At 50.3% G+C, this 26,867-nt stretch overlaps 9 protein-coding genes across 9 annotated transcripts; 2 read left to right on the top strand and 7 right to left on the bottom strand.

The window, feature by feature from the left end:
• Window positions 1-4,754: 4,754 nt before the first annotated feature.
• CORC01_02615 (uncharacterized protein) lies at window positions 4,755-5,584 on the top strand (the record flags this gene model as incomplete). The annotated part of the gene is made up of 2 exons (XM_022614265.1): window positions 4,755-4,860; window positions 4,995-5,584. The coding sequence occupies 2 exons, from the start codon at window positions 4,755-4,757 to the stop codon at window positions 5,582-5,584; spliced, it is 696 nt and encodes a 231-aa protein (XP_022479178.1).
• Window positions 5,585-5,877: 293 nt separating this feature from the next.
• Window positions 5,878-6,615, bottom strand: CORC01_02614 (uncharacterized protein; the record flags this gene model as incomplete). The annotated part of the gene is made up of 1 exon (XM_022614264.1): window positions 5,878-6,615. One exon carries the CDS (start codon window positions 6,613-6,615, stop codon window positions 5,878-5,880), a length of 738 nt encoding a protein of 245 aa, XP_022479177.1.
• A 1,637-nt stretch (window positions 6,616-8,252) lies between these two features.
• Window positions 8,253-8,603, bottom strand: CORC01_02613 (uncharacterized protein; the record flags this gene model as incomplete). The annotated part of the gene is made up of 2 exons (XM_022614263.1): window positions 8,253-8,482; window positions 8,531-8,603. 2 exons carry the CDS (start codon window positions 8,601-8,603, stop codon window positions 8,253-8,255), a joined length of 303 nt encoding a protein of 100 aa, XP_022479176.1.
• A 1,204-nt stretch (window positions 8,604-9,807) lies between these two features.
• CORC01_02612 (uncharacterized protein) lies at window positions 9,808-10,503 on the bottom strand (the record flags this gene model as incomplete). Its single annotated transcript, XM_022614262.1, has 1 exon — window positions 9,808-10,503. The coding sequence occupies one exon, from the start codon at window positions 10,501-10,503 to the stop codon at window positions 9,808-9,810; it is 696 nt and encodes a 231-aa protein (XP_022479175.1).
• Window positions 10,504-12,921: 2,418 nt separating this feature from the next.
• On the bottom strand, window positions 12,922-14,349 carry CORC01_02611 (uncharacterized protein; the record flags this gene model as incomplete). Its single annotated transcript, XM_022614261.1, has 5 exons — window positions 12,922-13,123; window positions 13,195-13,572; window positions 13,632-13,655; window positions 13,709-13,805; window positions 13,944-14,349. The coding sequence occupies 5 exons, from the start codon at window positions 14,347-14,349 to the stop codon at window positions 12,922-12,924; spliced, it is 1,107 nt and encodes a 368-aa protein (XP_022479174.1).
• A 623-nt stretch (window positions 14,350-14,972) lies between these two features.
• CORC01_02610 (peptidase family M3) lies at window positions 14,973-17,231 on the top strand (the record flags this gene model as incomplete). Its single annotated transcript, XM_022614260.1, has 3 exons — window positions 14,973-16,271; window positions 16,330-16,973; window positions 17,039-17,231. 3 exons carry the CDS (start codon window positions 14,973-14,975, stop codon window positions 17,229-17,231), a joined length of 2,136 nt encoding a protein of 711 aa, XP_022479173.1.
• Window positions 17,232-18,486: 1,255 nt separating this feature from the next.
• CORC01_02609 (uncharacterized protein) lies at window positions 18,487-19,204 on the bottom strand (the record flags this gene model as incomplete). Its single annotated transcript, XM_022614259.1, has 2 exons — window positions 18,487-18,500; window positions 18,688-19,204. The coding sequence occupies 2 exons, from the start codon at window positions 19,202-19,204 to the stop codon at window positions 18,487-18,489; spliced, it is 531 nt and encodes a 176-aa protein (XP_022479172.1).
• Window positions 19,205-20,617: 1,413 nt separating this feature from the next.
• CORC01_02608 (uncharacterized protein) lies at window positions 20,618-21,021 on the bottom strand (the record flags this gene model as incomplete). The annotated part of the gene is made up of 2 exons (XM_022614258.1): window positions 20,618-20,787; window positions 20,850-21,021. The coding sequence occupies 2 exons, from the start codon at window positions 21,019-21,021 to the stop codon at window positions 20,618-20,620; spliced, it is 342 nt and encodes a 113-aa protein (XP_022479171.1).
• An 815-nt stretch (window positions 21,022-21,836) lies between these two features.
• On the bottom strand, window positions 21,837-25,508 carry CORC01_02607 (alkaline elastase YaB; the record flags this gene model as incomplete). Its single annotated transcript, XM_022614257.1, has 1 exon — window positions 21,837-25,508. One exon carries the CDS (start codon window positions 25,506-25,508, stop codon window positions 21,837-21,839), a length of 3,672 nt encoding a protein of 1,223 aa, XP_022479170.1.
• Between the last annotated feature and the right edge of the window lie 1,359 nt (window positions 25,509-26,867).

Raw genomic sequence — 26,867 nt, 5'->3', positions numbered from 1 at the left:
CACAATATCATGCAATGCAGCAGATCCCTGTGACTACATTCGATTTGGAGAAGGTTATTACAGGTACATGCAAGCACCTCGCTTCAATGTTCCAAGTCTCCTCTATCCCAAGATTGTGACACGACAGCGTTTCCCCGCAGGTTTCTCTGTGCCTTTTCCAAGCACGACAGCCACCTCAACCTCGAATCCCCCCATTGCCGAGCGAAGCTGACTGATAGTGGAAACTTGCCAAGACGATAACCGCTCCAGGGGCGAATCACGCTCTGGCAGTCTGTCATTCAGTCGGGCGCGGGCCTCCTCAATCTTGCCTTGCTCTGTAAATCTCCCAACTAACAGCCAGCTGGCGATTTCCGGGAAATCTTTGGCTGCAGCAACTGTGCTCTTAACTAGACCATTCCTTATGAACCATATTCTTGCCCCTGCATAGACGAACATCTTGACTACGTTCATCCGGTCATCGTTTGCTGCAGCCATCGGCGTAGTACCAGTCAAACAACCCTCAAACTCGACGTTGCAGCCCAAGTCTAGCAGCAACTTAACCTCGTCAACAAGTACAAATTGAGGAAAGAAGCACAAAATGCTAAAAAAATGTATCGCTTTCTTTTCCATCAAACTCAGTCATGTCTCGCATGGACCCGCGTCCACGTCGTCGGTACATCAGACGAAGGGGGCCCCGGGCCCGACCGCTCCCTTCACTCATGTCAACGAATAAGAAAATCTTCCAGAATATTTTTTCACTTATCTCAGCCGCCGTTGAATAGCCACAATCGGAGTTGAAGAAAGATGTCGCGAGCCGGCTGTCGAAACATGCTGGTGCCCAGAGGGGAATGCTAAACCTTCCTGTCGCCTGGAGCTGTACGCCCAACTTCAGCATCAGAACTAACGCTAACGTCGACTCGCACAACTTGGGTGTGTCGCCGTAATGGTCATATCTAACGTTTTTCCCATGCTCTAGGAAAAGGTCTACCATCTCAGCGACGGGGTGTTGAATCGCTACTTCGAGAGGGGAATATCCGCGATAATCTCTGATGGTAAGCGAGGCCCCATATTCCAAAGGAAGTCGTGCAATATGAATGCTCTGCGTGCCAGCTACCGTGTGGATTGCAGTTTCCCTCATAGCCGTCTGTCGACTGACAGCTGCTCCGTACTCAAGGAGTAGGCGCACAAGCTCCAAATCGCCAGATCCCACTGCAGCCTGTAAGGGCGAAACTGAGTTGAATTGAGCATACGATCCAGTCCTGTTCACTAGGTCTCAAACTAAGGCTCTGTGCGAAACACCGCCAATCCTAGCAGCGTGTGACAAGAGGACTTTCAAGGCCTTGGGGCACTCGCGATCTACAGCTACATGAACGGCAATGGAATTGTCCAGCAACCAAATCATGTCTTCATCGTAGATGGACCAAAGCCAGACCGCGATCTTTTCTACTAGATCGTCTTCCCACATTGAGCATTTCAAGGCAGGCGGATCCAATAGATGGCCACGAACGTTGTCTGACTTTCTTGTCGTCGTCACTATCGGACGATGAGCAAGATGAGGATTTGTTGGTAGAGTCATCTTCAAAATGGCGGATCCCGTATCGTCTGAAACCACCGCACGTGTGCTTAGCACAGGTAGTTCCTTGGAAACTTGCTCCTTTGGTGACTAGGCTCACTAGAGCATCGATGATTTCCGCAGATAGGTTGTTACGTGCTAAGGCAAATATGGGCGCTGTACAAGTACGGCAAGATCGCATATTAATGTCCAACGGGCACTCGTCCTTGAGTAACATGACGCAAGTTCTGCCGTCACCGTCATTGATGGCCCTCTCCATGGCTTGGGATAGAGCAGACAGCCAATACTTATCAGAACCATTTCCTGCTACAGTTGCTACTGCCCCCCTGACTCCAAGCCGTTAGATATATAAATCTCGTCTCGTGACTGTAAGGCAGGGTTCGAGGCCCGTCCTCTTTGAAACAATACTTCTATTCGTTTTGTTTAGGTATTATAATTAACTCGCTGACAATGATACTGCCCTTCTGCTCTAGTTTATCGTTAAGCAGCTCTACGGCCATAAATCGGTAAATGCCGACATCCGGATGCTGCTAAGGAGACGCCGGTGCGCCGGCGCTGGCCCTCCCTAGTCTCACGGTTCTCACCCAATTAGAAAGTTTAAGATTCGATTATCCAATGCGCGTTGACGAGAAGTGAGAGACGTATAAAAGACCAGTCCAGCATAGGTGTGTACTGACCTCTCTAGTCTGTGACCCTATATCTGTTTATACTAGCAGGGCCCTGTTGGACCCCCTTAGTCAGACTATCAGGCTGGGCACCTGACAAGAGCCCCCGACTGGAAATACAACGCCGTGCGGTACTAGCACCAGGCGATCTGGTGTCTCAGGCATTCTATCGCCCATGGCGGATGCGACGAAGACGCTTGGGACCATGACGGAGCCGGCGCCGGCGCCGGCGGCCCACACATGACACCTTCGCTACAGTCGCCATCCTCTGCATGTACAAGCTGATGATTGCGCCCGGAAACGCGTGGAAGGTGCACCTCACGGCGCTGCTGCTGTATGACTCCGCCTTAGATAGTGTTCTCAGCGCATGCTCGCTAGTGTTGATCTTAAGTTCTCTAATTATGGGGCTGACGTTCTGGAGCTTAGCTATGTAGAACTTTCTACAGGCTTCTAAGTTTGGAAAGCTGTGGGATTTAAAGGAGAAACTGGGGAAACTGATGGAACCTATATGTTTCCGTGATAGAGTTATTAGTGAGACATAGGTTTGCTTAAATCTACCTAGCCCATGTTTAGCTATAGTAGAACTTGAGGATTGCTATAGATAAGAACAGCCTCCTCCTCTCGTTTAGCCCTTTTAGAATGGCCGATATACGCGCTTCTACTAACATTGAAGAAGGTGCGACGAACAACAAGCTGCTCTAGCTCTTAGGTAAGACTATGAACTATATCAGTTCAGGTGATAATATCTGCTCTGAAGACTTTTTGAGGCCAGTAAGCTAGCGTTTATAAGTCAGCATGACTTAGAAGCTCCTCTTCTAGCGGTAGACTTAGCTTGAGATGGAGTTTCAAAGCTGGTGTGACAGCCTACTGCTGGAGTTCTAGCCTACCGTTTAGATAGAGCTTACAAGCTTATATAATAGGCTCTATAATAGGCTGCTGGAGTATTGAGTTTCTAGAATGGGAAGTATTTAATATAATACGCCTATTGCGCAGCGACAATATAGAGCTACTGTATAGCGCGCATCCTGCTGCCGGTGATCCAGCCGCAGGAGTTTATCGCTATCTGGTCGATAGTCCTAGCGCACTTGAGGTTGTATTAATATAATTAGAAGGAGGTTTTGCAGTACGCCTGGGAGATCTTTGGGATTAGTCTTGCGTATCCCCCCGATGCGGTGTCTTTTTACTCCGTTTAGCTGCTTGTTGTGGCTGGCTAGTCGTTCTATGAGCTGCTAGAGCAGAAGCTGGTGCTCGCTCTGCTTTCTGGGGTTGATACGTAGCTGGTCTGGGTGATAAGCTATTACATTCCCATTACATTCGCAAGTTGACCGATGAATGGCAGGTTGAATAACTGTGGAGGGAAAATCGTGCTGCAACTCATGACATGGTTTTATCAATCCATCCATGGCGTATCTCAAATCACATACTGACAGCCTCGCTGCTCTTGTCGAATTTAGCATGGGAGACTTTAGCGTGGATCGCGAAAGCTGAACTGCTTGTCCCAGTCTGTTCATCCAATCAAGCACAACGTCCATTCATGCTACCAATGCCCCAACCAGCCCACGCGCAATACCTGAGTTCCTGTTGTCCCCTGCCAATTATCCTAGCTGTGCTCTCACTCTGCCGTGTGTTAGACAACAGTACGGCAGCCAACGGTCGGAAGCACGTGGGCTGGGGGCAAGCGATTACAGAAAGCGATGTGTCAAAAGGACCACTCCGGTCTCGAAACCTGTCTTCAGAGACCGAATGCACAACCATCTAATTCAAGGGGGATTTACTCATGGATTGAATACAAGAGGCCATCTTTGATACCTCAGTTATTAATGGATCCCGCAGTTAATAACCCTGAACTGACTGCGAATCAAGCAACTCTGATATCTATCAAGATGCCGAGTTCCGGAGATGCGGAGAGAGTTCCCGGTTAAACATATGGATGGGCCTCTCCGGTTACAGCGTGTGCTCCATAAACATGCACCAACTTCCCTCGCCAGCCCACAATTTGACCGACATCCGAAGCATCACGACAAGAGAGCATATCCAGCCGCCTGCAACTCAATCGCCGTGTGAACTCTGTAACAGTATGTAAAGGGGTGTGCCAGCAGTCCGCGACAGTAGCTAGCGACACAATAGGCTCGGTTTTTCAGAGCCTGGGCACAACTGTATGTATGTCGCTGAAAGCAGTCAATTCGCGGACATGGCGGCCGGCATAGAACGGGGCGGGTTAACAGGGGGCGAAAGCTTGATCAAGGATTGTTTTGACAATGCCTTCCTATTTTGCTCCAACAGAAATAACTTTCATACTTCGCAGTAAGACAATGCCTTCTCGTTTCGCTCCAACAGAAGTAACCTTCATAATTCGCAGTAAACCGAAGATAGTGTTCGTATCGCATCTTCCCTCTCCCCCGCTCCTCGACAGGCAGATTGGGAATTATTTAACACCTTTCCATGGCCATACAGATGGCCAATCGACTCAACTCGCGAGAATGAGCCCATGCCACTTCACACTACGAAATCACTTGACATATCCATCGATCAAACCCATGGCGGGAGCAGCTACTGGCGATCATGGCGCTAGCCAATTACTTCAAGACCTGAACAAGAGAGAACGAAAGCGGCAGCAGAATCGTACCGCGCAGCGCACGTACAGTAAGCATGATCAAGCTTAACCATTGCACCCTCCCCTTACATGTACATGGACACTACTTACCACGCCCTCCAGTAGAACGTTGCAGCGTTGCAGCTTGAAAGTTGAGAAATAAGTGGCTTACATCGATTGGCAGGACGCAACCAAAAACACCGAATTCAGGCTCTTGAGGCAGCCGTTGCACAGTCTGTCGAGGGGCTGACGCCCCCACGAGAGGCCATGCTTCTGGACGACATACTCCACGAGCAGGAGCCCACAGCCGCTCCCGGCGATAACCAAATCTGGGCCATCGACCCTGTCCTGACGGACAGCTCGCCCCCGCTATTAGCGGACATGGCCCGCACAGCGCTTCACCGCGCGGTGTGCAGTGGCAACGAGTCAATGGTTCGCCTTCTGTTGGAGCGAGGGGCGGACGTTGCGAAGCAGGACGGCAACGGGAGCACCGCCCTTCATCTTGCAGCTGAGAGCGGAAGCGGAGAACTTTTGCAGCTCTTGCTTGAGAAGTCCGCCGACCCCAATGCTACGGACTACCTAGGCCGTACCGCCCTATTCGCCGCGGTTTTGGGAGAGAACGAGACGACGACCGAGCTGCTTTTAAAGTCACTAACAATTGACGTGAATGCGAAGGACTCGATGGGCAACGTTGCGCTTCATATGGCTGTCGAATGCGGGTCTGAGCCCCTGGCTCTTCTTCTGCTTGCACACGGTGCCGACATCAATGCTTAATTTGGCGTGTGAGGTGGAAGGTTAAATACAATCAGCCGAACAAATCCGTGGTTAGAGAATATAACCCATCATCATAGTCAATTTTTGGAACCCTACTGCGCGAACGTACTTCTTGGCGTTCATGATGATAACTTGGCCGCTAATAATCAAGGTTGTCCTGAGGCCCTAGAGCCTTAAAAATACATAAATGGATTTACTCATCACCACCACGGCTATCTAAATAGGCCCAGTCACTCAGCTTCTTCCTATCTGCACCGCCTCTCTCCCAAAGCCGCCACAGGCAACCCCACTGTCTAATCTCTGACCCAGCACCCAGCATGACCCACCCACGTCTTGATCGGCATGTTCCTGTAGTCGGGGCCTTTGTCCGACATGTCTATCAGAAACTGGGAACAGTGCATCGTATGCTCAACGCTCGTAATGATGGTGTCCAAAGCCGCCCGCTCCTCGTAGAAGGCCCAGAACTGCTTGCGCCACAACATGGCGCAATGCACAATATGGTCCCGCTCAGATGTGTAATAGAACTCCATCTCAGACATGGTGTCGATGGTGAGAAGCTCTGTCCGATTTTCGTCCGCGAACCCAAACCACGATCCGTCCGTCTTGTATTCATTAATCGCGTTTTGGTCTATGCAAACCTCTGGGATCCAGTGGTTAGCCAGGATGTCGTAATGACAATTTAGGCTCTTCGCCTCGGCGGTTGAATCACCGCACGTCAACAGCCGGGATTTGGTGGTTATGTTGTCGTGCTGTCTGGTGGTCTCGGTATGCTCCGGACGGTCGTGGCTATGTTGATGATTACATTGAATGAAGAGAGAGGCGCGTGTGGCGAGAAATAGCCCTCCCCACACCAGTGATGTGAGGAGGAAAATCACGAAGTGGGTGACAAAAGGATGCCAAAAAGCGGCGGACCAGCGCTTCAAAACATCTTTATGGCCAAGGAAACGGGAATGCAGAATGTTGTGTTTCCGACCAGGAGAGCGTAGTTCCGTCTCTTTCAGGAACGGTTCACTCTCGCCTTCCGGCAGCATGATTCGAGTTGTGTCTGGGGTTGGTACGGATGTCCGTTGTGAGTACTCAAGCTTTGCAGAGCGGAATTCGTTTGTGCTAGAGTCTAATACTGAACTCCTTTAATGTATTAGTGTGAGCTCCTTGGGATGTATCTTTGAGATCTCTGGCTTACGTGGTCCACGCTGATATGAAAGAGCCAACGTAAGCTCGCAGACGCCTGAAATACTGACTGGCTTACGGATGTAGCGCTTTTGGATCCTAACCTCGGCCCGCCTACTGAAGCGCACACACTTCCTTCTTACTTGACCACATCGAGGTGAAAATAATGGTGATTGTGATAATAAGATTGTTAACTGACCGGACAGTGGATAATCAGTGCACCTGACTATTACCCTTGCTAGAAATCAAAAATGGAAAACGCAGTTAACAAGCAGGTCGCAAATAACGTAATATTTTGCAACCCCTTTGATTGGAAATTCATTGGCTACCCAATCAGTTTTCGGGCTCCAGAGTGGAGGTTACCACATCAATCACTTATCATCATGAGCAAGCACTACGTAACCAGGCTCACACTTTCTTCAAATCTCTGCCTCTCCTTCTTCCCTTTACCGTTCATGTGAAAAGACCCCCTGCTCGTAAATGCAATGAGCCCTGAGCACCGTCTAAATACAGTGGCGGTCACGCCGGGGCCGCCCAGGCCGCGGTTGGGCTGGGGCGGACGTGTTACGAGTATCATAAACCTTTATCTACGTGGAAACGCAAGTTTTAGTATTTTTGAATGATAGAAAGATGCTATACCTTTCCTCCTGTGAGGTCAAGGTCGGTGAAGACGAGAATTCGATCATGTTGGAAATATATTTATTTCCGGTCAAGGGCCCGGTAGATGATCCTTGCTAATCAACAGTTCCCCCGAACTTTGAAAAGAGATTTTGTCGCCGGTCAAAGCCATGTTGCCTTTGCATCCGTCATTCACCTCGTGCTTTCCAGGCCCCAAGATGCCAAGGAACCCATGAGCTAGCCATGAACTGCTCTCCGTCAAAAAATTCCGAGTGATTTAGTTGTCCTTTTTCTCGGTCGTCTTATGTCTTTGCATATAGCGGCCCGTAGAGCGGTTATCTGCCATTCAACTACAACCAAAATCTTTCTTGAGGCCTCGTCTAGTCTTACAGCTCTTCTCGTTTCAACCACACGAGATTTCAAGCTTATCTTTCCCCTTGAATGAGCTTGAGTCACCTGATGGTTTCAAAGCATTCCCAAACCGTAATAGATCGTGTCACTATTCCTACTCTCTCGGAATTTGCTTTGGCACATCTTTCCCTGGCGATGTAACATGAATTGCGTCACAGCAGTATATTAAGAATGCAGTTGTCAATCATGTGTTGCTATGATAGTATCTGACATTTTGCTGTTGCTCCGTAGCGCCTGATGCAAATGAATCCAAAAAAGCTTTCAGAGGCAAGACCACACCACCGGAAGCAATATCATCGCACGTCATAGACATGGAGCTTATGTGGCGGACATCCTCCTCCCTCTCCGTGAGCCTTCACTGTGTCTTGGGTACTCTGACGGATCCTTGTCCATCATAGACACAGAATCAGTAGTTATCTTCGGAGTCACCATGAGGCTCGCGCTGTTCGATGCTTTTCTTGTAATCGGCTTAGGCGTTGCGTTGGGATTCACGCTGCTCGACAGTCTTATGGTAGTCGGCTTGGGCGATACGCTGCGGCTCACGCTGCTCGACAGTCTTATGGTAGTCGGCTTGGGCGATGCGCTGCGGCTCACGCTGCTCGACAGTCTTATGATAGTCGGCTTGGGCGATGCGCTGCGGCTCACGCTGCTCGATAGTCTTATGGTAGTCGGCTTGGGCGATACGTTGAGGGGTGCGCTCTGAAATCTATGAGCCAGACTCTAGTAGCATCTGAAAATGGAACTCACGCAGAATCAAATCGTGGGGCGCGGCCAAGGCCGTGCCGAGCAGAGCAGTAATGAGGGGGGTGGAGAAGCGCATGGTCGGAGAGGTTGATACTATAGCTAGTCTAGCCTTTGCAGAGGGATGAATACTCGTTAAACGTCAGGAGACAGAAGGTTGGTTCAGGAGAATGAAGTGTCCGGCTCATGTTCCATTGTAGACTCAGAGAGGCAGTTGCATGTCGTATTAAAGACCAGTCGGGCGTACTGAATATCCACCCACCTCTCTTGAGAAAAGGTCATCAATAAGGTCATCAATGGGTTATCGTGATACTGCAATGCAAGATTGCCCAATCTCAGCCAACAAACCACGTCAGCATCTCTTTGATTCGAATTTGAGCTGCTGCAACGCAAAACACAGGCTCATTATCCTGTCATTTCTGTCAACTTGACCGCCAATGATGTGATACATGCATGTTGTTCACACTACTCCATAAGCCTAGAATTTCAGCTTGACATAAGCCATTGACGAATGCTGAATCTCAAATGAGCTAATTTGCCCTGAGACATATTTCTATCCAGCATAACGTAATGTGAAGCGATGGCAAGAGATGTGAGGGCTCACGTAAGCCGGCATTGTCAAAATGCTGTTAGGCAATCTAACTTTGATAGATGTAACTCTCTTATCATATGTTACGTGGCCACATGCTTAAGTGAGAACTTTTTAAAGCCAGTAGAGTGCATTAACAGTCATTTAGATGGAAATTCATCCATCAAAACACTGGATTGCGACTTTTGAACTACGTAGGACAGATTCAAGAGTATGGATAGCGTCAATGTCTCGCGCGCTGTTGTTCTACCTGGTCCGGTTTAGCCAAGCGCTGTCCCAATCCAGATGAAAGGACTCGAACTGCATGTCAAAGAGTAAAGTAGGGAAGAAACAAGCAGCTATGCATAATAATGTAGCCTTGATATGCGTCCCTGGCCTCGCAAGTTTGCTCCGTCTCCCAGGCTATCTTCCCTGACCGACATAACGAAGGGCTAGTAGCTGACGCCATCGTGTCGGCGATTGCACGCTCGGGTTTATGCTGCCATGCGTAGCGGGCGCCTCAAATCCAATTTGCTGTATATCATGGTAAAAGTGTGACCGCAATCCTGCTACAGACGACACGCTACCTGCCATCTTGAGACCATATTTGGAAGCATTTCACTCTATCAAGCTGGTCTTCAGGTCACTTTTGGTAGTTGCATATTCATTGTAGTTTACTGGATACTTTATACGCCAGTTGCGACTCTCTGGGGCCCTAACAGGACTCCTCGTAAGAAACCCTTCCTACGGACGTCTCCATCGTATTCCAGTTTTTGTCCTGCCTCATGGACTCCAGGATAATATTCGCGCAGTGGTGCAGATGCTCGTACGCTACAAGCTTGGGAGGATATGACGTGCCATCCCGTATGATTTGGCCCAAGCTGAGGAAGACATAGACGCAGTGGGTCAGATGCTCTCTCCGCTCGCCCCAGAGATCCTTGTGATTGTCCAACGCCTTCGCCCAATTCTCGCCCACGGCCTGCTCATTGCCGAAAGGATCGACGTAGTACTTCCATTCTTCGGCAGTCAAAAACTCGTCGTTCGCGTAGTGAGGGCAGCCTGGGGGAAGCCACGCCCATAGCAGCTGGTCGAAACTGCATCCAAGAGATAGAGCCTCGGCGGACGAGTTCCCACACAAGCGAACGGGATTCTGGCTCTGTGACTTGCTCTTGGTCGAATGGGCTCCAAAGTGCATGCCCAGTGCTATCAGAACGCCCATGGAAACGATGGCAGCAGTGGCGCATATTGCTGTTCTCCGAAAGGTCCAGAGAAACCACTGTTGTGTCGCTAGGGTTTGCCGTTGTTTATCTTCTTCCTCCGAATGGGAGCTGCTTGGTCGCTTCTCGTCCAAGCTGTTTGTTCCGAGCTGCTTATATGACCAGTTCCACCAAGGCAACACCGTTTGGGCCATAGATTCGACACGTGGGAGAGACCAGATATGCATGGCGAAAATGGTGACTCTAAGAAGCTTTGCTCTGAACGATATCGCGTGGAACTTTCGGCATCAACTGTGTCCAGCCTGGCCGTCGCAACAGCCGAGAATTAGCCACGTTTTGAGAACAAATTATACTAGACGGTGGCCTTGTAGTTGATTTTGAGTTGGCTTTACCAATCAGCAATCGAGTGGACTAACGTTAGCGATGGAAATCTGACACACGTAAGGTAAGGAAAGTAATGCATAACGTCAGAATAGACTTCGTAATGGAGGTGCTACCTCTTCAATCTCCTGTCAAATGCAACCCCTTTGAACAATTATCAAATCCAAATGAATATGTTATAATTGCGTGTAATCGCCCCAAATAACGATAAATACGCTTGTGCGCATATTGCAGGTAATTCTCGTGTCAAGAATTTGCGGTAGGATATCTTGGCGAACTACGCATGGACGGTCAATGAACACACCTCAGCCGAATCTCTGTGACTTCTTCCTCCCAGCTGACGTTACGATCTCGTAAGACATTTTAAAAGCTCTCAACTCGTGAGCAGGATTGCAATCAGCTCTAGAGCCCTCGAAGTGAGCTGACGTGATAGCAAGGCCAGGCGGAAGACTGCTGCAATTTAACGTTTGCCTCCCCCCATTTCGAAAATAACTTCGGGGTCCTATGACCGTTTTTGTATGACACTCTGTTAGTACAACATTAGGCGACAATGGATCGGCCGTCGAGACTCAGTATCAGCCTTCGCGACGAGTCGAAAGACAGCCTACTTGGAGGTGACAGCGCCCCAGCCGAAAGAACAACATGCAGTAAATGCCATTTGAGGAGAAGGGCGAGTTTTTCAACCCTCTTACCATGGATTTTATCCATGATACTTCTCGCTTGTCTCATCACCCTGACCGTGAGGTCGTCTCAGAGCTGTGTCAAGGCGGCATTTTGGCGCAATAGCGAGTTTAGTGAGTCTGCACCCAGGATATACTGGCAGAACGCAACGCGCCACAAAAAAGCTGACGTTGCCAAGCGACCGTAAAAAGAGAGCTAGCACCGAATTTCAGAGAGTTGCAGTTCGATGCGACACTGAAGTTTAATGAGAGTCATGAAGTCTATCGTCCTGTCACATACCCACCTTACGTTGGGGCGCCGAGCCCAGACATTGATGCTGCCTGGAAGAACCTTCTCGGAGGTAACTCAAACAACCTATGACCATGCTATCCAGATCCCAGCTAACGTAGAGATATAGCTGTTAACGTGTTTGTAACCCCTGAAGAGCAAAAGTTGCTAGGGGGTGGATTATGGCTCGATCCTGAGACAGGCCTGCACATGGCACAGTGAGTTTGCTCCATACTCTGCCCCAAGAAATACTCTGACATGGCTCAAAGAGTCTCTCTCTTTCATGATCTTCATTGCGTTGTAAGTCCAGTCTCCAGAGCCGAATCACCGCTTTCCTCTAAAGCTGACGTACAAAGAACATGATGAGAAAAGCCCTGAATTTGGACTACTACTCGGATCTGAGGGATCCGACATTGCAGGCCCATATGGGTGCGATACTATTGCCCTCCTCTCCCTTTTGAACAGAAGTGGACTTTGCTAATAGTAGGCAGAACATTGCATCGACGCCATCCGTTTGAGTATCATGTGCAATGGGGACATGACACTCATCCCCATCAAGTGGTCTGAAAATAGGAGTTGGATCGTGCCCGAGTTCGAAACGGTCCACACCTGCCGGGACTACGATGCACTGCGGATATGGTCGATAGATCGGGATGCTGCAGACCCAGATCTTCTTTATAAGAATGCAGAGAGATTGCGGGAGAAGGAGCGTGTTTTGTGGCCGTAATCAATGCCGTAATCTCCATGTTCATGTCCCACATACGCTAAACAGCGTGACTTTACCTCCGTGAAATCGCTAGATTTTATACCTACGTATGTAAGATTACCAAAGGCCTAGGCATATGAAATATTATTATAGCTCGTAGCTGTTAAAGGGAGGTTTTCCCTCACCCTCACCAGTCTCAACACTGATACCCCATGGCCTAAAGAGTTCTTTGTATCTTACTGGATGTTGGTCGCAGCATGGCCATCTAGCCCATGGGACATTGAATGTTGTAAGTTCCAGAAAGGGATGATGTGTTTTTGCTTTTTTTTTTACTCCAGACTCCCTAATTATGTTATTAACCATTTCTTTAATAACCAATTTCTCGCGATTGTTTCATGGCCGAGTGGTCCCGAGATCGTGGGAGTGGAACCGATTCACAAGTGCCCTAGAGCTAATACACACTACTACTCCTGCCTGGCTACTCCAAAGTCATCAAGAGAAGGGATTCATCTTACACCTCGATTTCAATGGCCGCATTTTCTTTGTCTGACTTTTGGAATACGTTGACTACTTCTAACTAATATCTATAGCAAAGCAAGTCCGACTCGGTACTCATCACATCAGAGACGTGGATATCAGGTGCCATGATTCCCCCAATTGATATCGCATCACTTAGGGAAGCCTGTGTCACAACCTTGTCTTTTTTGGTTTCCCCGTAGTCACTGAGCCGTGCGCGCAGATTGCGCTGCTGCCACATCCACCATAATCTGTCCAGTTGGCTGTTGCCGCGCACAGGGTTAGCCATCAGTCCAAGATTATTAGTTCAGGCCTCAGGAAATTTAGTCAATACCTGTGATGCAGGAAGAAAAGCGGATCATTGGGAGCCGTGAACTTGATGAAATCGCCCTGGATGCCATTCGGGATCTGGTTGTGAGGGCCGTCCTCAAGCTTTCCGAAAAAGCTGGCATAGTCTGGCTGTCGAAGAATCTCCTCAATCACAGCGGGCTTTACCTTGTCCCCATTCAGACGGCCCATGACATTGCCATCAGCAAAGCCACGCGAGAGACAGTGTCTGTCTTCTTCCAAACCGAAAATGGCGAGCTTCAGATCGTAGAAAGGCCCATCTGTAACACAGTGACCGCCACCGACAGATTCGGGCGCGGATGAATCACCATTACCGCCAAACCCCGTGGTGTTCGAAAATACGGGAGAATCGGCGAGAGATTCCCTAAGGCATATCAGCTGACGCGATCATGAAAATTCAGGTATAGTCAACCAGTTTAATACCAGTCCAGGCTCCAGTCCCAGTACCTAACGAATCCATTTTAGCTCCAACGTGATACAAATTTGTGGTTCAGACTTACGTTAAGCTTCCGTTGTAGCTGCACGTGCTTCTCAACTCGGTCTCGTAGACATGGAGCAGATAGCGGTGCCAGGGGAGAAAGAGGGCAGTATTGTGAGCTACAAGGCCGCAGCAGTCAGCAAAGAGTAGATCTCTACCACGATGTGAATTGCGGGGGAGAGCTCGGTTGGGCCTGGCCCTCACATTGTGCATCGCAGCGCCCAGAAACCAGAACCTGAGAGTCGGTTGAGACTTACAAACACCACCCACTACAGAATGTAGAAGAGGGAAGTCATGATACAACGAGCTGCCTGCCGTCACTTTTGACGGCCTTGACAGTAGACATCTCACAGCACTAATGTAATCGGCCTTTTCATCGCTCCCGAGACTGCGCCATTCGCGGCGGATTGAAGGAGCTTGGCACCTTGAATTCTGTGGTTGGTTGAGCTTGGCGATAAGGCCTCTGTCCTGGATAAACTCGCCGCTCAAGAAGCCGATTGCAAAGAGAAAGATGCCAAAGATGATAATTACGAAAAGAGAAGGCCTTTTCGTTATATTCGTCCTTTTCTCGGCCGTACTCTCCGGATCGTCGATGTCACTGTCCGGGCCGTGAGGAGGCCGCAGAGAGACATAACGTGCTTGGTTGTAACTCAACAAGAACATGATATAAATGTTTTTATGTCGAAAACCGGGGATTTCGTGTTCGGCATGTAGAGAAAGCTGCCCTAGGAGAGCTGACAACGACAGTTTACGTGTAAGAGAGTCGCAAGGACGATATCGATGCTGCGATAGAGCAAGGCGGCAGTGGAGGTTCTCGTTGTGCTGACGCTGCTTATTACACACCAAGCCTTAACTGGGGATATTCAAAACTTCGCAGCTGAATTGCCCAACGTGGAGGATTTGGCAGAATTGGCTCACTGATGAGTGAACTTACTGGCTTACTATGCGACTTACGTGATTCTCCCATGCATTGGACATGTTGGCATAAGCAAGGAAGTAATTGCGGATCAACGGAAGAACGGAAGAGAAACGCTCCACATGTTTCTATCCCCTGGGCTCCTACTGCATATAACTTGACCTTGATGCAATAACCAGGTTCTAAAATGAAAGAAATACAGGCCATTGCAATTTAGCTGATTCTGCGGTGCAGGAGTGACCAAACCGCTTCCCCTCCTACGTCCCTCGACGCGAACCAGTTCATAAAAACCTCAATAATTGCCAGAATCTGAACTGTTAGCCATCTCACGGAACCATATATTTTGGACTGGAACTTTAGAACTCAAATCATGAGCCTTCAACAGCCCCTCCAACCGCCTCAGGCGCCTCCCCTTTTCACCGCGACGCCCACCTCGGTTCTCCAAGCCACCGAACGTCTCATTCAGCATCTTCGTTTGGTGCAGAGCCAGATAATCGATCAGATTCGGTCAGATAACGCGACGTTTGCTAATGTTATTCTGCCGCTTGTGCACGCCGAGAATTCCTTGGCTCGTGAAGCCCACGTGCTTATTTTCTTCAAGTCCGTATCCCCCGACCTGGAGCTGCGCGACGCTTCGAGAAAAGCTCAGACGCTGCTTGACGACTTCATGGTGGAGACGGCCATGGACAAAGCCATGTTTAGGCTGATCGATGCCGTGCTGCGGAAAAACGAGGATCTAGATCCGGAGTCTCTGCGACTGCTGAAGAAGAAGCACAGTGAGCGTGTCCGGAACGGCTTGAACCTGCCGCCTGGGCCGCAGAGGGAGCGCTTCGCTGAAATCAAAAGCCAACTGAGCCGACTGACTGTTGAGTTCCGGGAGAATTTGGACGATGCAGATGGCGGGATGTGGCTTACCCCTGAGGAGCTGGATGGGTTGCCCGAAAATGTTGTTTCACAGCTGGAAAATGGGCAAGGGGAGAACAAGGGAAAGTTATTGGTATCTTTTGGCCCCCCGTCCTTCTACCCGACCCTCAGGTTTTTGAAGAGGGCCGATGTTCGCAGGCGCTTCCACATTGCCGGCCACAACGAGTGTAACCAGAATGTGGCGATTTTCCGGGAGATTGTGGTTCTTCGCGATGAAGCCGCTCGTCTTCTTGGGTATCCTAGCCATGCGGCATTTCGCCTGGAGGAAAAAATGGCCAAAACCCCCGAAATTGTTAATGCCTTCTTGGATGACCTGCGATTGAGACTAGCAGCCGGTGGCCAGCAAGAGACCGAAGCCTTGCGGCAGCTCAAAAAGCGGGATGTCGAATCTCGAGGAGAATCGTTCGACGGCCGATTCTTCGATTGGGACTTTTCATATTACAAGCGGGTGATGCTAGAGACGCAGTACTCGGTCGATCAGCATAAAATTGCGGAATATTTCCCCTTGCAGGCTACTATTTCCGGCATGCTGTCTATGTTTGAGAAACTGTTTGGTCTTGTTTTCCACGAGAGCGCAAAGGTCCTTTCTGGAAATGGTCAAGAATATGTATGGCATGAGGATGTTCAGCTGTTCAGCGTCTGGGACGATGCGAAGCAAGGTGGTGGGTTTGTCGGCTATCTGTACTTGGACCTTTTCCCTCGTGACGGGAAAAACAGAAGTCCGGCCAACTTCAATGTGATACCAGTATGTCCTCGAAATACAACCGCTGCTTGCTGGCTTGAGATGCTGACATTCCCTGCAGGGCTTCAGTCGGGAGGACGGTACTCGCCAGTATCCTGCAACGGCGATGGTATGCAGCTTTGCCAAACCTACGCCCCAGAGTCCCAGCCTACTGAGGCACGATGAATTGGTCACCCTTTTCCACGAGCTGGGCCACGGCATCCACGATCTTGTATCGAAGACCACATACGCTTGCTTTCATGGCACAGAGACTGCCTTAGATTTCGGTGAAGCTCCCAGTCAGATGCTCGAGAATTGGTGCTGGGTGCCATCTCAGTTGAAGGCCCTGAGCAAACATTACTCGTCCCTTTCACCGGAATATTTACAATTTTGGCAGTCGAATTCAAACGGAGGTCAGATACCACCGCCCGAGCAGATGCCGGACGACATGATCGAGAGCCTGACCAGGTCAAGGTACGTGAATGGCGCTTTGTTTCATCTGAATCAGCTCAGCATCTGCATTTTCGACATGGCGGTCCACAACCCCGAGAGCCACGCCGCGATAGAAAAAATGAATATTTCCGCGATGTACAACAGGATACATAGCGAAATATACCCGCCAGATGGCCCCGAGGCTGTGGGCCACGGCGACGAATGGGGCCACAATTATGTCCGCTTTGGACACTTGGTCAATGACTACGACGCGGGATATTACAGCTATTTATTGTAAGACTGGAATGGCCCAGCTAAAACATGTTTTTCGGTTATTTGCTAATACAGTTGTCGCGCAGTTCAAAGGTGTACTCGGCGGATATGTTCCACACTGTCTTCAAGGCGGATTCAATGGACGCAGAGGAGGGTCGGAGATATCGATATGCCGTCCTGGAAAAGGGAGGCAAACAAGATGAGATGAAGACCTTGACAGAATTTCTAGGCCGGCAGCCCAAGACGGACGCATTTCAATTGGAGCTCGGTCTAGCGTGACGGGAGCTGTCCAAGCAGGCGTCTCACCAAGCGAAGGCGTCCCAGTCTGGCAATCTAAAATACTGCTTTAACGGGTTCCATGATTCATCTACCTCACAAGTAGTTTTTTAATGGGTGAATAGTGTTTTCTAAACTAAGTAGGTAGTGGGTCAAATAAAGGTCAGCTGAACGTAGTAGAGTACCAGTTATGCTGTTCCGAACGGCAGGGAACGATCAAGGTCTGTGACATTGCACACAAGCGGTTCCCATGCAGCTAGCTGTTCATTTGATACCCCGATTGCCTCAAATCACGTCAATCACGATGGCTATTAGATTAGCCACCCGTATTAGTTGAGAAATTTCATGCAAGCTCCCCAATGCGCCCCCTGTGTCTGTGTCAGACAAATCGCTGATATATTCCCCTGTCGTTACTATCGGATAGACTACACTGCTCATGAAGCCCATGTTTGATATTTAGATTAACATAATTATAATATTCAACAAAGCATCTTTCCTACACATCATTGTCTGTATCCGCTATTAAGACTTTCTCGCTCCTTGGATTGAGATGGCTACGGGCACAGGGCGTGTTGCAAGATAACACATCGAATTTCGCGAAGCTCCCGCTGGCGGCTCCTGAATCGTGCTAAAATGGCGGGCATATGATCCTCAAGATGCTTGATAGCATCCGGTTTCTTCATCAGAAGAATCTTTTTCACATAATAGTTCCTATGCCCCTGCTTGATTATCTCAGTGTCCGTCACCGGCCAAAAGCCAAAGAGAATGAATGAGCGAAATAATAATTCTAACAATGGCAGTGATAGAGAGTTTGTTGCCTTCACATTTCCTATCCCAGCTCAAGTTCTATTAATGTCCCAAAATCCGAAGAACATGGGCCCCAGCATCATCCAAGCCAGCCCAAGAAATGGGAACGCCAAAGAAAAGATAAATAGCTACAACGAGGTTAGCAGGATAAATCTAGGGCATATCATAGTGATAATCTACAAGTCCTTAGTCTAACAGAAACTTACCCAATGAATCAGAGTATGACGCCAGCTCATTTCAGAAAGTCTTTCTTGTCTGATGTAAGTCGGCACCAAGTCGAAAGCGTCGTCGCTCAATTTAAAAAGAATGAAGGATCCAATTGAGATCAAAGGTGCAGTGAGGAAAAAGAACAGGTAAGAAGAACTTATTTTGCTGAAAACCATCGTTGTGATAATTGGTACCGAGCTTATTATGAAACTGACGATGATTGAGACAGTAATGGCTGGGCGGATCATTGCCGCTGATCTACGAGAATTGTGCTCGTGAGATAGCACGTACTTCTCGTCAAAGCGCGCAACACATTCCTTTGCTAGCAATTCACAATTATTCAAGAGTTTGTGGTATTTAGTTTCGTCCCATTTACTAAGGACCGACGTGACTATTGCATCTTAAGTACAGCACGAGAAAAAGCATGGAGATGTTTGGAACTGACCTGTTTCATGGATATTTGTCATGGAAGTCTTGACTGTTCCGGCTTTCCTGTACTGTCGAAACTTGTGGTAAAATTCCGGGTCCCCTAGGTCCATTCCACTGAAGAGATTTTCCCAGTCTTCCGGCATCTTGGTCCGGGATATCTTGTTATGAGTGAAATAAGATACCATTGGTGTGATGTTGACCCCCTTTTCGTCTCCGCCGGTTTCGGTGCCCAGTTCCCAGACGATGCCAATGCTATTTACGTCATTAGGGTGCTCTGATACAGTAAGAAAGGCTGCATGTTTGAAAACGGTCTGTCCCAGAAGCTGTGAAATCCATCGCAAGATCAAGTGCTGCAGGTGAACAAGTAGCTCGAAGATGGAGTGCCATTTGAAGAGGTTCTTTTCAATGGGAGCAGCTGGCTTCGACCATGTATATTCAACGAACAGGTCCCAGTCCCGGACTTCGTCAACTGACGGGATGGAAGGTGACCTTTGGCTAGATGACCCTCCCAAACCCTGATCGTCTAGCGGCATTCTGCTTGTTGTGAGAGTGTAATAGTGGATGGGATATTCCTGATCACGAAGATTGTGGCCAAATACAGCTACTAATGATTGAGGCGGACGTATGGAAATAAGAAATTGTGCAAGCGTAGTGGAGATTTGGCAAGGGACAAGAACGGAGCTTGGATCTGAGTTGTGAGACTGGAGCCAAAGCTGGGCAGTATGAGAGAATTTATACTAAGGAAATCTATCTATCATTGAATTGGGACTCATAAGAATCTACCTGCTTCATTTCATAATGGCGCAACGCAGCCCTATTGATCTCAGCCGCGATCACCCTGACTTCAGCCGCAGCCCTCTGTGTCCTCAGGCTAACTTGAAAAGGCACAAAGCTGGCGCAAGTAGCTGCAGCTGATTTGTGCTGCTTTCATTCTATAGGTAGATATTAGTGGTGTGTTGGCCCATCCTTGTGTATATGTATGGTCGACAACGAGTGGGTGTGGCCACGATGCATGGTTGTTAGCGTTAACTACCCAAGATGTCATATTCAGGAAGCAGCGGACGTTCCACAGCATATGTTAGCCTTGTAAGATGTCCCGTGGTGTCAAATGATACGCGACAGGAGGTTTACTTGGATATGATATCTCATCTTTTGGTAGGTCTCACAAAACGCCAATACCAGGTTAATACCGAGACATGCATAGTAAACCCTTTCGATCACCCGTCCATGCTCCATGCTGCTATTGGGCATACCGACAAGGCTGCTTATATGCCAAGCCTGCAGAGACCAATTGACCTCAATTTCACATTTTATGTTTCAGCTGGCCTGTGGGTGTGACCGAAAGTGCACATTTGTGGAGGATGCCGCTACATGGCCATCATGATACGCCCGATGGGTAGCTAGTCGAGGAAGATGGGCTTTCATACAGTCAGTAGATGATTGCGGTCGCCGTAGTCACGCGTAAAGTCACTAGCCCTCTGGAAGCCCTGTCAGAACTCTCTGTAGAACACCGGCATGAACTTGATTCGACTCGATTCGAGTTCACCGTCCATAGATTGTGAGCAGATGCAAATCCATTGCTTTGTCATGACGGACTCTGACAAAAACAGACCTGTTTTTCATGGCAAGAAATCGATCATCTGGGACACTACTACTCGGTCGCTTGGTCCTGCAAGCGACATGAACCCCTTCCTTCATCATAATCGATTTAAGTGAAATGTAATCTTGTCATTCAAAGCATTTGTCGCTTGCTCAGCTCAGAACTCTCAGTAATTTGATTGGATGTCACTTGAATAACAGAGTCTACCACCACAATATGTACACTGAATTATCTAATCGTCAAAAATGCTCCCATAATCTCATCTACTCGCTCAAAACTTCAATGAATATCCTTCGTTCCACTAAGCATCTCCATCACACTCAAATCCATCGCCTGAATCGTGCGTCTAAACGGGCACAGCGGTGAAACCACAGGCAGCAGCTGCAGCAGTGACAGAGTTTCCGTAGTACCGCCAGACGTTCTGGGCGTTGGCGCACTGCAGGCAAGCATCGTAACGAGCGATCCACTGGTAGTTTGTACAGTAGTCAGCCTCGCGGGACAGAGTGATTGAAGTACCTAAATGGCCATCATCGTCAGCATTCTTTGCGTTCATTGTGTAGTTGATCAGGCTCCCTTACCGCAGTTTTCGTGGCAGAGGTAGGCGGGAGTGCCGGGCGCCGGGACGTCCTGGCGAGTGACGAGGGGCATCGACTCGTGGAACGCCCAGCCGCCCTGGTCGCGGTTGATGAGAGGGTTGGCGGAGGCCAGGGAGGTGACAAAGGCCACGGAGCAGGCAACAGAGAAGCGCATCTTGGAAGTTCGAGAGGGAGATTTTGTGGGGTTGAGAAGCTTGGTGAGGCTTGAAGCTGAGGATGCTGGTTATCGAGAAACTTGTTTCCGTTTGCTTCAGGGTAATGACGAGTCTTTATATCCAGCTTCACGTTTGGCCATGCTATTTTCCTTTTCAGCCTACTCAATTTCCCTCTTCACTCCCCTTCCAGTCCCTCGGAACGCCCAGACCCTTCATCCGAATGAAAATGTCAATGGCATCCCACGGCGCAACGGCACACCGATATCGCCGGCGCTATTGAAAGGAGCAGATCTTGGCGAGCGATTTCCAAATTCCAAGAACAACCTTGGCCCCAATGATGCTCGGAAAGAAGCGGGTTCTCCGAGCATATTCAGCGGGGCCGACTTCCGTCCGAAGGTCCCCTGCGTCGTACCTCATGCCATCTAATCTAATCAGATCATCTGATAATCAGTATCCCTGCTGGTGACTGGGACGAAGCTGCTTAATGGGGCTTTTCATGTCCGAGAATCCCCCACATGACTGCGACCCACAAGGTTGATATACGAGTTTGTTATGTAAATGGCGAGTTTGAAGTCTTGGCTTCGGAACTGCCCCAGCTCACATGTGAGAGAAGGTCTTCAGGGCTCGGGGTGACGCAAAGTTGTCGTTGAGCTTAGATTTCCCTGCAGTGCAGGTCAAAGAAGGTGATGTTTGAACTTGGTACGAAGTTAGGTCTCGTAGTGAGAAGAAATTGTAACAAATCAGAGGTTAAATGTCGAGTGAATTAGAACTATCAAATGTCTAAGAAATAAACAGAGTTGGAAGAATCAAATGTTCAGGCCCTCTCGCCAGTAAAGGCATCAAACGACGCAGTCCTCAAGCGCGGGTTCTTCTCAAATTCGAGCGTCCTTTGATCATATAACACCAACGTTCCGTTGGAAAGTTGAACATCCAGTAGGTAGACGACGCTCAGTGTCCATTGCTCGCGGCTGCCCTGAATGCTGCCCACACTGAAACGAAGCACATCATCTCCTGTCAGAGTCTCATTGTACAACGCCCTGTAGCTCTTGACATTGCAAACTTCCGTAGCCGCGGCGGTAACATCTGTGAACGTCTTGATGCGATTCTCCGCGTCAAGGGTGTTACCAATCACTACGCTAGAGTTGGCGCAGATGAATCCGTCAGAGTCAGCCGAGTGAGACGTGGTGAAACGGACAAAGTCCCACGGTCCCAACGCGGCGGGAACTTCTACCTCGGCAGTGAACAGCGACGTGCCATCGTATGGGGCGGTAGAGAGTCGCTCGTAGACGACGGAGCGGTCCACGGCGGTGTAGTACACGGGTGCTTCGTAAACCTTGCCGACGGTAGGGAACTGCACGACGTAGGTACCCTGCTCCATGGCTGCGGCGAACTCGGGGGTGAAGCGGCACATGAGGAAGAAGTCGCCAACCATGTTCTTGTTCCAGGTCGTCCAGTCCGCGAGCGCGATTGTGTACAGCCGGGTCTCTGGGTCGAAGGATGTATCGCCGGCTTGGGCGCCTGCTGCCGAGAGCTGATCTCCCTCTGCGATGTCGGTGATTTCGGAGGGGACGGCGAATGTCAGGACGGAGTCGGCCGCAACAGGCGACGGCAGCGAGATTTGGACGTGGAGCTCCATCCACGCTGCCGGATCAATGACGAATGCGGTGTCCTCTTTCAGCCTCTGGAGCTTGAGGGAGGTGAAGGCATTCTCGAGGCCGGTAGGTGTAGCAGTAGCTGTGAGCGTTGTGGTGGTCCCTGGTACGGAGATGGGGGCAGTCGTAGTCGGGGCGGAAGTCGTAGTGGGCGAAGCGGTGACAGTAGCCGCGGCCGTTGTCGACGATGGAACGCTAGAAGTCCAGGTGGCGTTCTGCCCGGGAATCGGGTCGCTGCCGAATTGAATGGAGAATGGATCGGAAAGGAATAGCTGCCAATCCTCCTGCTTGGAGGCGTCGCCAAAGATTCGCAAGGCACGCGTGAAGATGCGGTATCGCCCAGACGGGATATCGGTTCCGTTGGCAAAAGATCGGAAAGTGACGTAGCTTCCCAAGCTGAAGCGGACGACTTCTCTCATGGGAAAGTCCATGTAGCTTCCAGGAACAACGGGCTGAGACCTGACGGAGCCAAGCCACGCTTTCGAACCTGAACCGTGTTGCGGGGGATACGCAAACTGCTCCGTCTTCCAGTCAACACCGACCAGGTCGACGGAGAACTCGTAGGTACCGTAACGGAATGCGAAGTAGGTCTCGGGGGAGTCGCCGTCAGCAGGGTGGTATGCTTGGCCTTGGTAGTCGACAGGATACAGATAGCCTTCGGTAGCATCATAGCGATATGACTCTGGTCCGTGATGCAGCGGGGTCCAATTGTACGTGGAAGCCTCGATGCCAATATAAGGTACGGCCAGCAGCTCGTCGTTGGAACCCGCAAGAATAACCTTTCCACTCCACAAAGCACCGCTTTCAGGGGCACCAGCGGGGGCGGAGAGGGTGATTTCAATGTCCTGAGTTGCACCTGCGGCAACTGTGACAATCTTACCCTCGGTCAAAGACCCAGCAGCTGACACCAAAGGCGGGTAGTAGGCGTTGGGGTACAAAAGGCTATCCCTTGATGAAACGGTCGAAGCAGCGACGTGAGAGATGTTGTAACTCACTTCCTCTGATCCAGTATTCTGGATACGAATAGTATGCGTGCTAATGCGATTATCCGTATCATTCAGGGACAGAGTTGGCTCAGAAAGCAGCACGGTAGTGAAGTCGAACAACTTGACGGCATCAACGAGACCCGCGCCCTGCTGAGCCAACGACGCGACCTCGCCGAGGACCTTGCCATCGATGGATTCGAAAGCAGGCAGGGCCAGAGCAGTAGACGTCAACCTGCGTACAAACTCTGCGCGGTCCTTCTTCGCATGCGCAAACCACAACGCAGCCACACCTGAGATGTAGGGGGTCGCAAACGACGTTCCGGAAGCAATGGCAAATTCACCGTCCGGGAAAGCACCGTACACTACGCCGCCGGGTGCGGAGATGATGGGCGAGAAGTCGTTCTCGTAAGTCGGGCCCCATGAGGTAAAGGTTGAGAGCTGACCGGCGCTGGGGACTTCAGCAGCAAAGGCGGCCGGCTGGGCATCAGCCTGAATCTGCAAATGAAGGGTGTAGTTCTTGCTGATCTGGGTGTTCGCCCAGTCTCCAACTGAAGCAGTGGTAACAGCCATGAGCTTGAGGTTGTCAGACCAAGCAGAAACTTCATCCATGTAATAGGCACCCTGATTGTAAGAGTCATACAGGATCCCGTAGCCGAATCCGGCGCTGGCGATGGAGGAATAAGACCCGGCCGACTCGCAGACGCCGCGTTTGGTGAGGACGGCAGTCGAGTCGGAGCCAGAGCCAGCGATGTTGCACGAGTCTCCACTGTCGAGAACGATGGGCACGTCGATGGTGTCGTTGAACTTGTTGCCGTCGGACGTGACGTAGGAAATATTCAGGGACTGGCCGCCAGACGAGACGATCGTGGCAGGCCATCCCAAGGTCTGCGCCGCTTCCACCGAGCCGACGGAGACGACACCGCGGCCGGCAGCGGGGGAACTGGCAAAATAGGGTCCCATGTCACCCGAGTTGCCAGCAGCAATGACTATGAGTCTGTCCTGGGCAATCTCGCTGGCAACGCGCGAGAGAACCGAGTTGACATAGCCAGTGTTGCTGCCAATCGAAACGGAAATGATGTCGCAGTCGTCGGAATCAGCCGCGAGCATGCCCTTGAGAACCAAGTCGTTTGACGTCGAATCCTCGCAGTCAAAGACCTTGTACATGTAAATCTCCGAGTCGGGTGCGACGCCGGCAAAGTCCTTGTGAGATGCGGCGATGACGGACGATACAAAAGTGCCGTGCCCAACACAATCTGTAATGGCGGTCGAGTTCTCTTCAACGAGATTCTTCCCGCCGGCAATCTTGCCGATCAGGGCTGGGTGCGAAACATCTACACCGCTGTCAACTACACAGACTCGCTGGCCGGCGCCGGTGATGTTGCGGTCGTGGAGCTCGCTGACGCGAGTGGCGATGTGGGGGTTCCATTTCTGCGTGCCCGTGGTGACTTCGAAGGAGACATTCAGGTTGATGGGCTGCACTGGCCATGCGTTTGCGATGCCCGGGAGGCTCTTGATATCATCGACGACGCCGGACGAATCGTCGTTTGCAATCTCGACGGAGACGCCCTTGAAGCGGCCAGAGATGGTGGAAAAGTCCTCCTTGATCGTGGCCTCGTAGCCGAGGGATGAGATTTGACCAACGATGGAGTCTCCGACGGAAGAGTCCTGGCGGGTGTGGGAGCCCGTTGAGTCTTGGATCTCAACGATATAACGACCCGATACACCTTGGGAGGCCGGGGTTGCCAGGCGGGTGCGGCCGCTCGCGAAGCCACCCTCGGCTGCCGTCGCCGGTGTGACGGCGGCAGCTGCAACGAGAGCCGCTTGGAGGATGCCAGAAATCCGAGCCATTATAGCGAGCTCGACTAAGATCGGCAAGTTGGCAATCAATCTCGGAGTTTAGCGATGGAGAAGCAGATGGGGGGCTGTTGCTTGAGCTTCTCTTCAAAGCCAAGACCCCAAAGGCCCATTCCCTCCTATTTATTCTACTCATCATCGTGCAGCATTCCGGTAGTATACGGGACGCAGCTTCGAAGCAGTAGCAGGGTCACACGATACGAGTTGGAACCGCACCCATCAGATCCAAGATCACCATGTCTAACCAAATTGCCTCTTAATTACAGATTTATGGGCCAGTCAACCGATAACCGGAACGCAACGGCAAGCGTTCAGGGGGTTCGCAGAGTCGGATGTAACTCCGAGGACTTGGCAGGCACCAAGGGTTCTGCCCGGTATTCCCAGAAGCGGCAGGTCGTTGAAAAAGACTCATCCGTTTAGAGGGCAGGGGTATGAACAGTATCAGCTCATCTAATCAATCCCTGTGGAGCTCAGCATGCAGGCACGCCGCAACATTGCAATGCAGCCGTTGCTAAGAGCTTGGTGAGATTGAAACTTTCCCGTTTCTGCGCGCTACGGCGGGAGCTCGTGGAGATTTGCCTCGATTCGCTTAGCCCTGTGGTGAAATAAGCTCAACTCGGAGGGCCGATGTTACTCTGGTTTGTCACTATCGGCGATGTTCAGGAGCTCCGAGAGAGGACTTCGCCTGAGAAGTCCGAGGTGGACAAAGTGTCTAGGCTTCACGAAGTCACTTGCTCAAGTGAGCGATATGCGTCCGTCGTGGAGGAGCAGATGCCGTGGGGTTCAACTTTGAGTTCCGGGAGTGAGCAGGGTCAAGCCACATCGGACATTGAAGTCAAAACTTCGCTTCAACGTCAAGCATTCAGACGCAATTAAAGAATGATTAGCCTCACTGTATGTCAGCCTTCCTATCATCTACCACACATGGTCTACCAACTGTAAGCTCTAGTAGGTACACTGGAAGCTGGCCGGAGCTCAGAAGGAGGTCCCTTGGACCCCATGACCCATCGTCCAAGCCCATCCACAGCCTAGCTTCAAATGATCAGATCAAGGAGTCAAAGTCAAAGAGATTATCCCAGTCTCACTCCAAGGCTTCCAATAGATACACACCATCGCTTCAGATATGAGCCGATCGCGTGGTCCGCATGAAAAATGATGCAAGACGAAGAGCATGGGTGGCAATCTGGAATTCAGCAACCAGCTTATGCAGAGTCATTTCAATTTAGAGTTTGTGCTTAGCTCTCATCATCAAATATCTTTCACTGCGTAAATCCGAATGCGCTCAAAGCTGTGGAGCAGGTGAGTTTACCTAGGCAAAAAGTTGAGGGAACGGATGAAGAGGAGACTGTGAGA

This window comes from Colletotrichum orchidophilum, assembly GCF_001831195.1.
Source record: "Colletotrichum orchidophilum strain IMI 309357 chromosome Unknown Scaffold_15.1, whole genome shotgun sequence".
Taxonomy (NCBI): Eukaryota; Fungi; Ascomycota; class Sordariomycetes; order Glomerellales; family Glomerellaceae; genus Colletotrichum; species Colletotrichum orchidophilum.
Note: the sequence above shows the minus strand (reverse complement) of the source record. Positions and strands in the feature narration are given on the sequence as shown.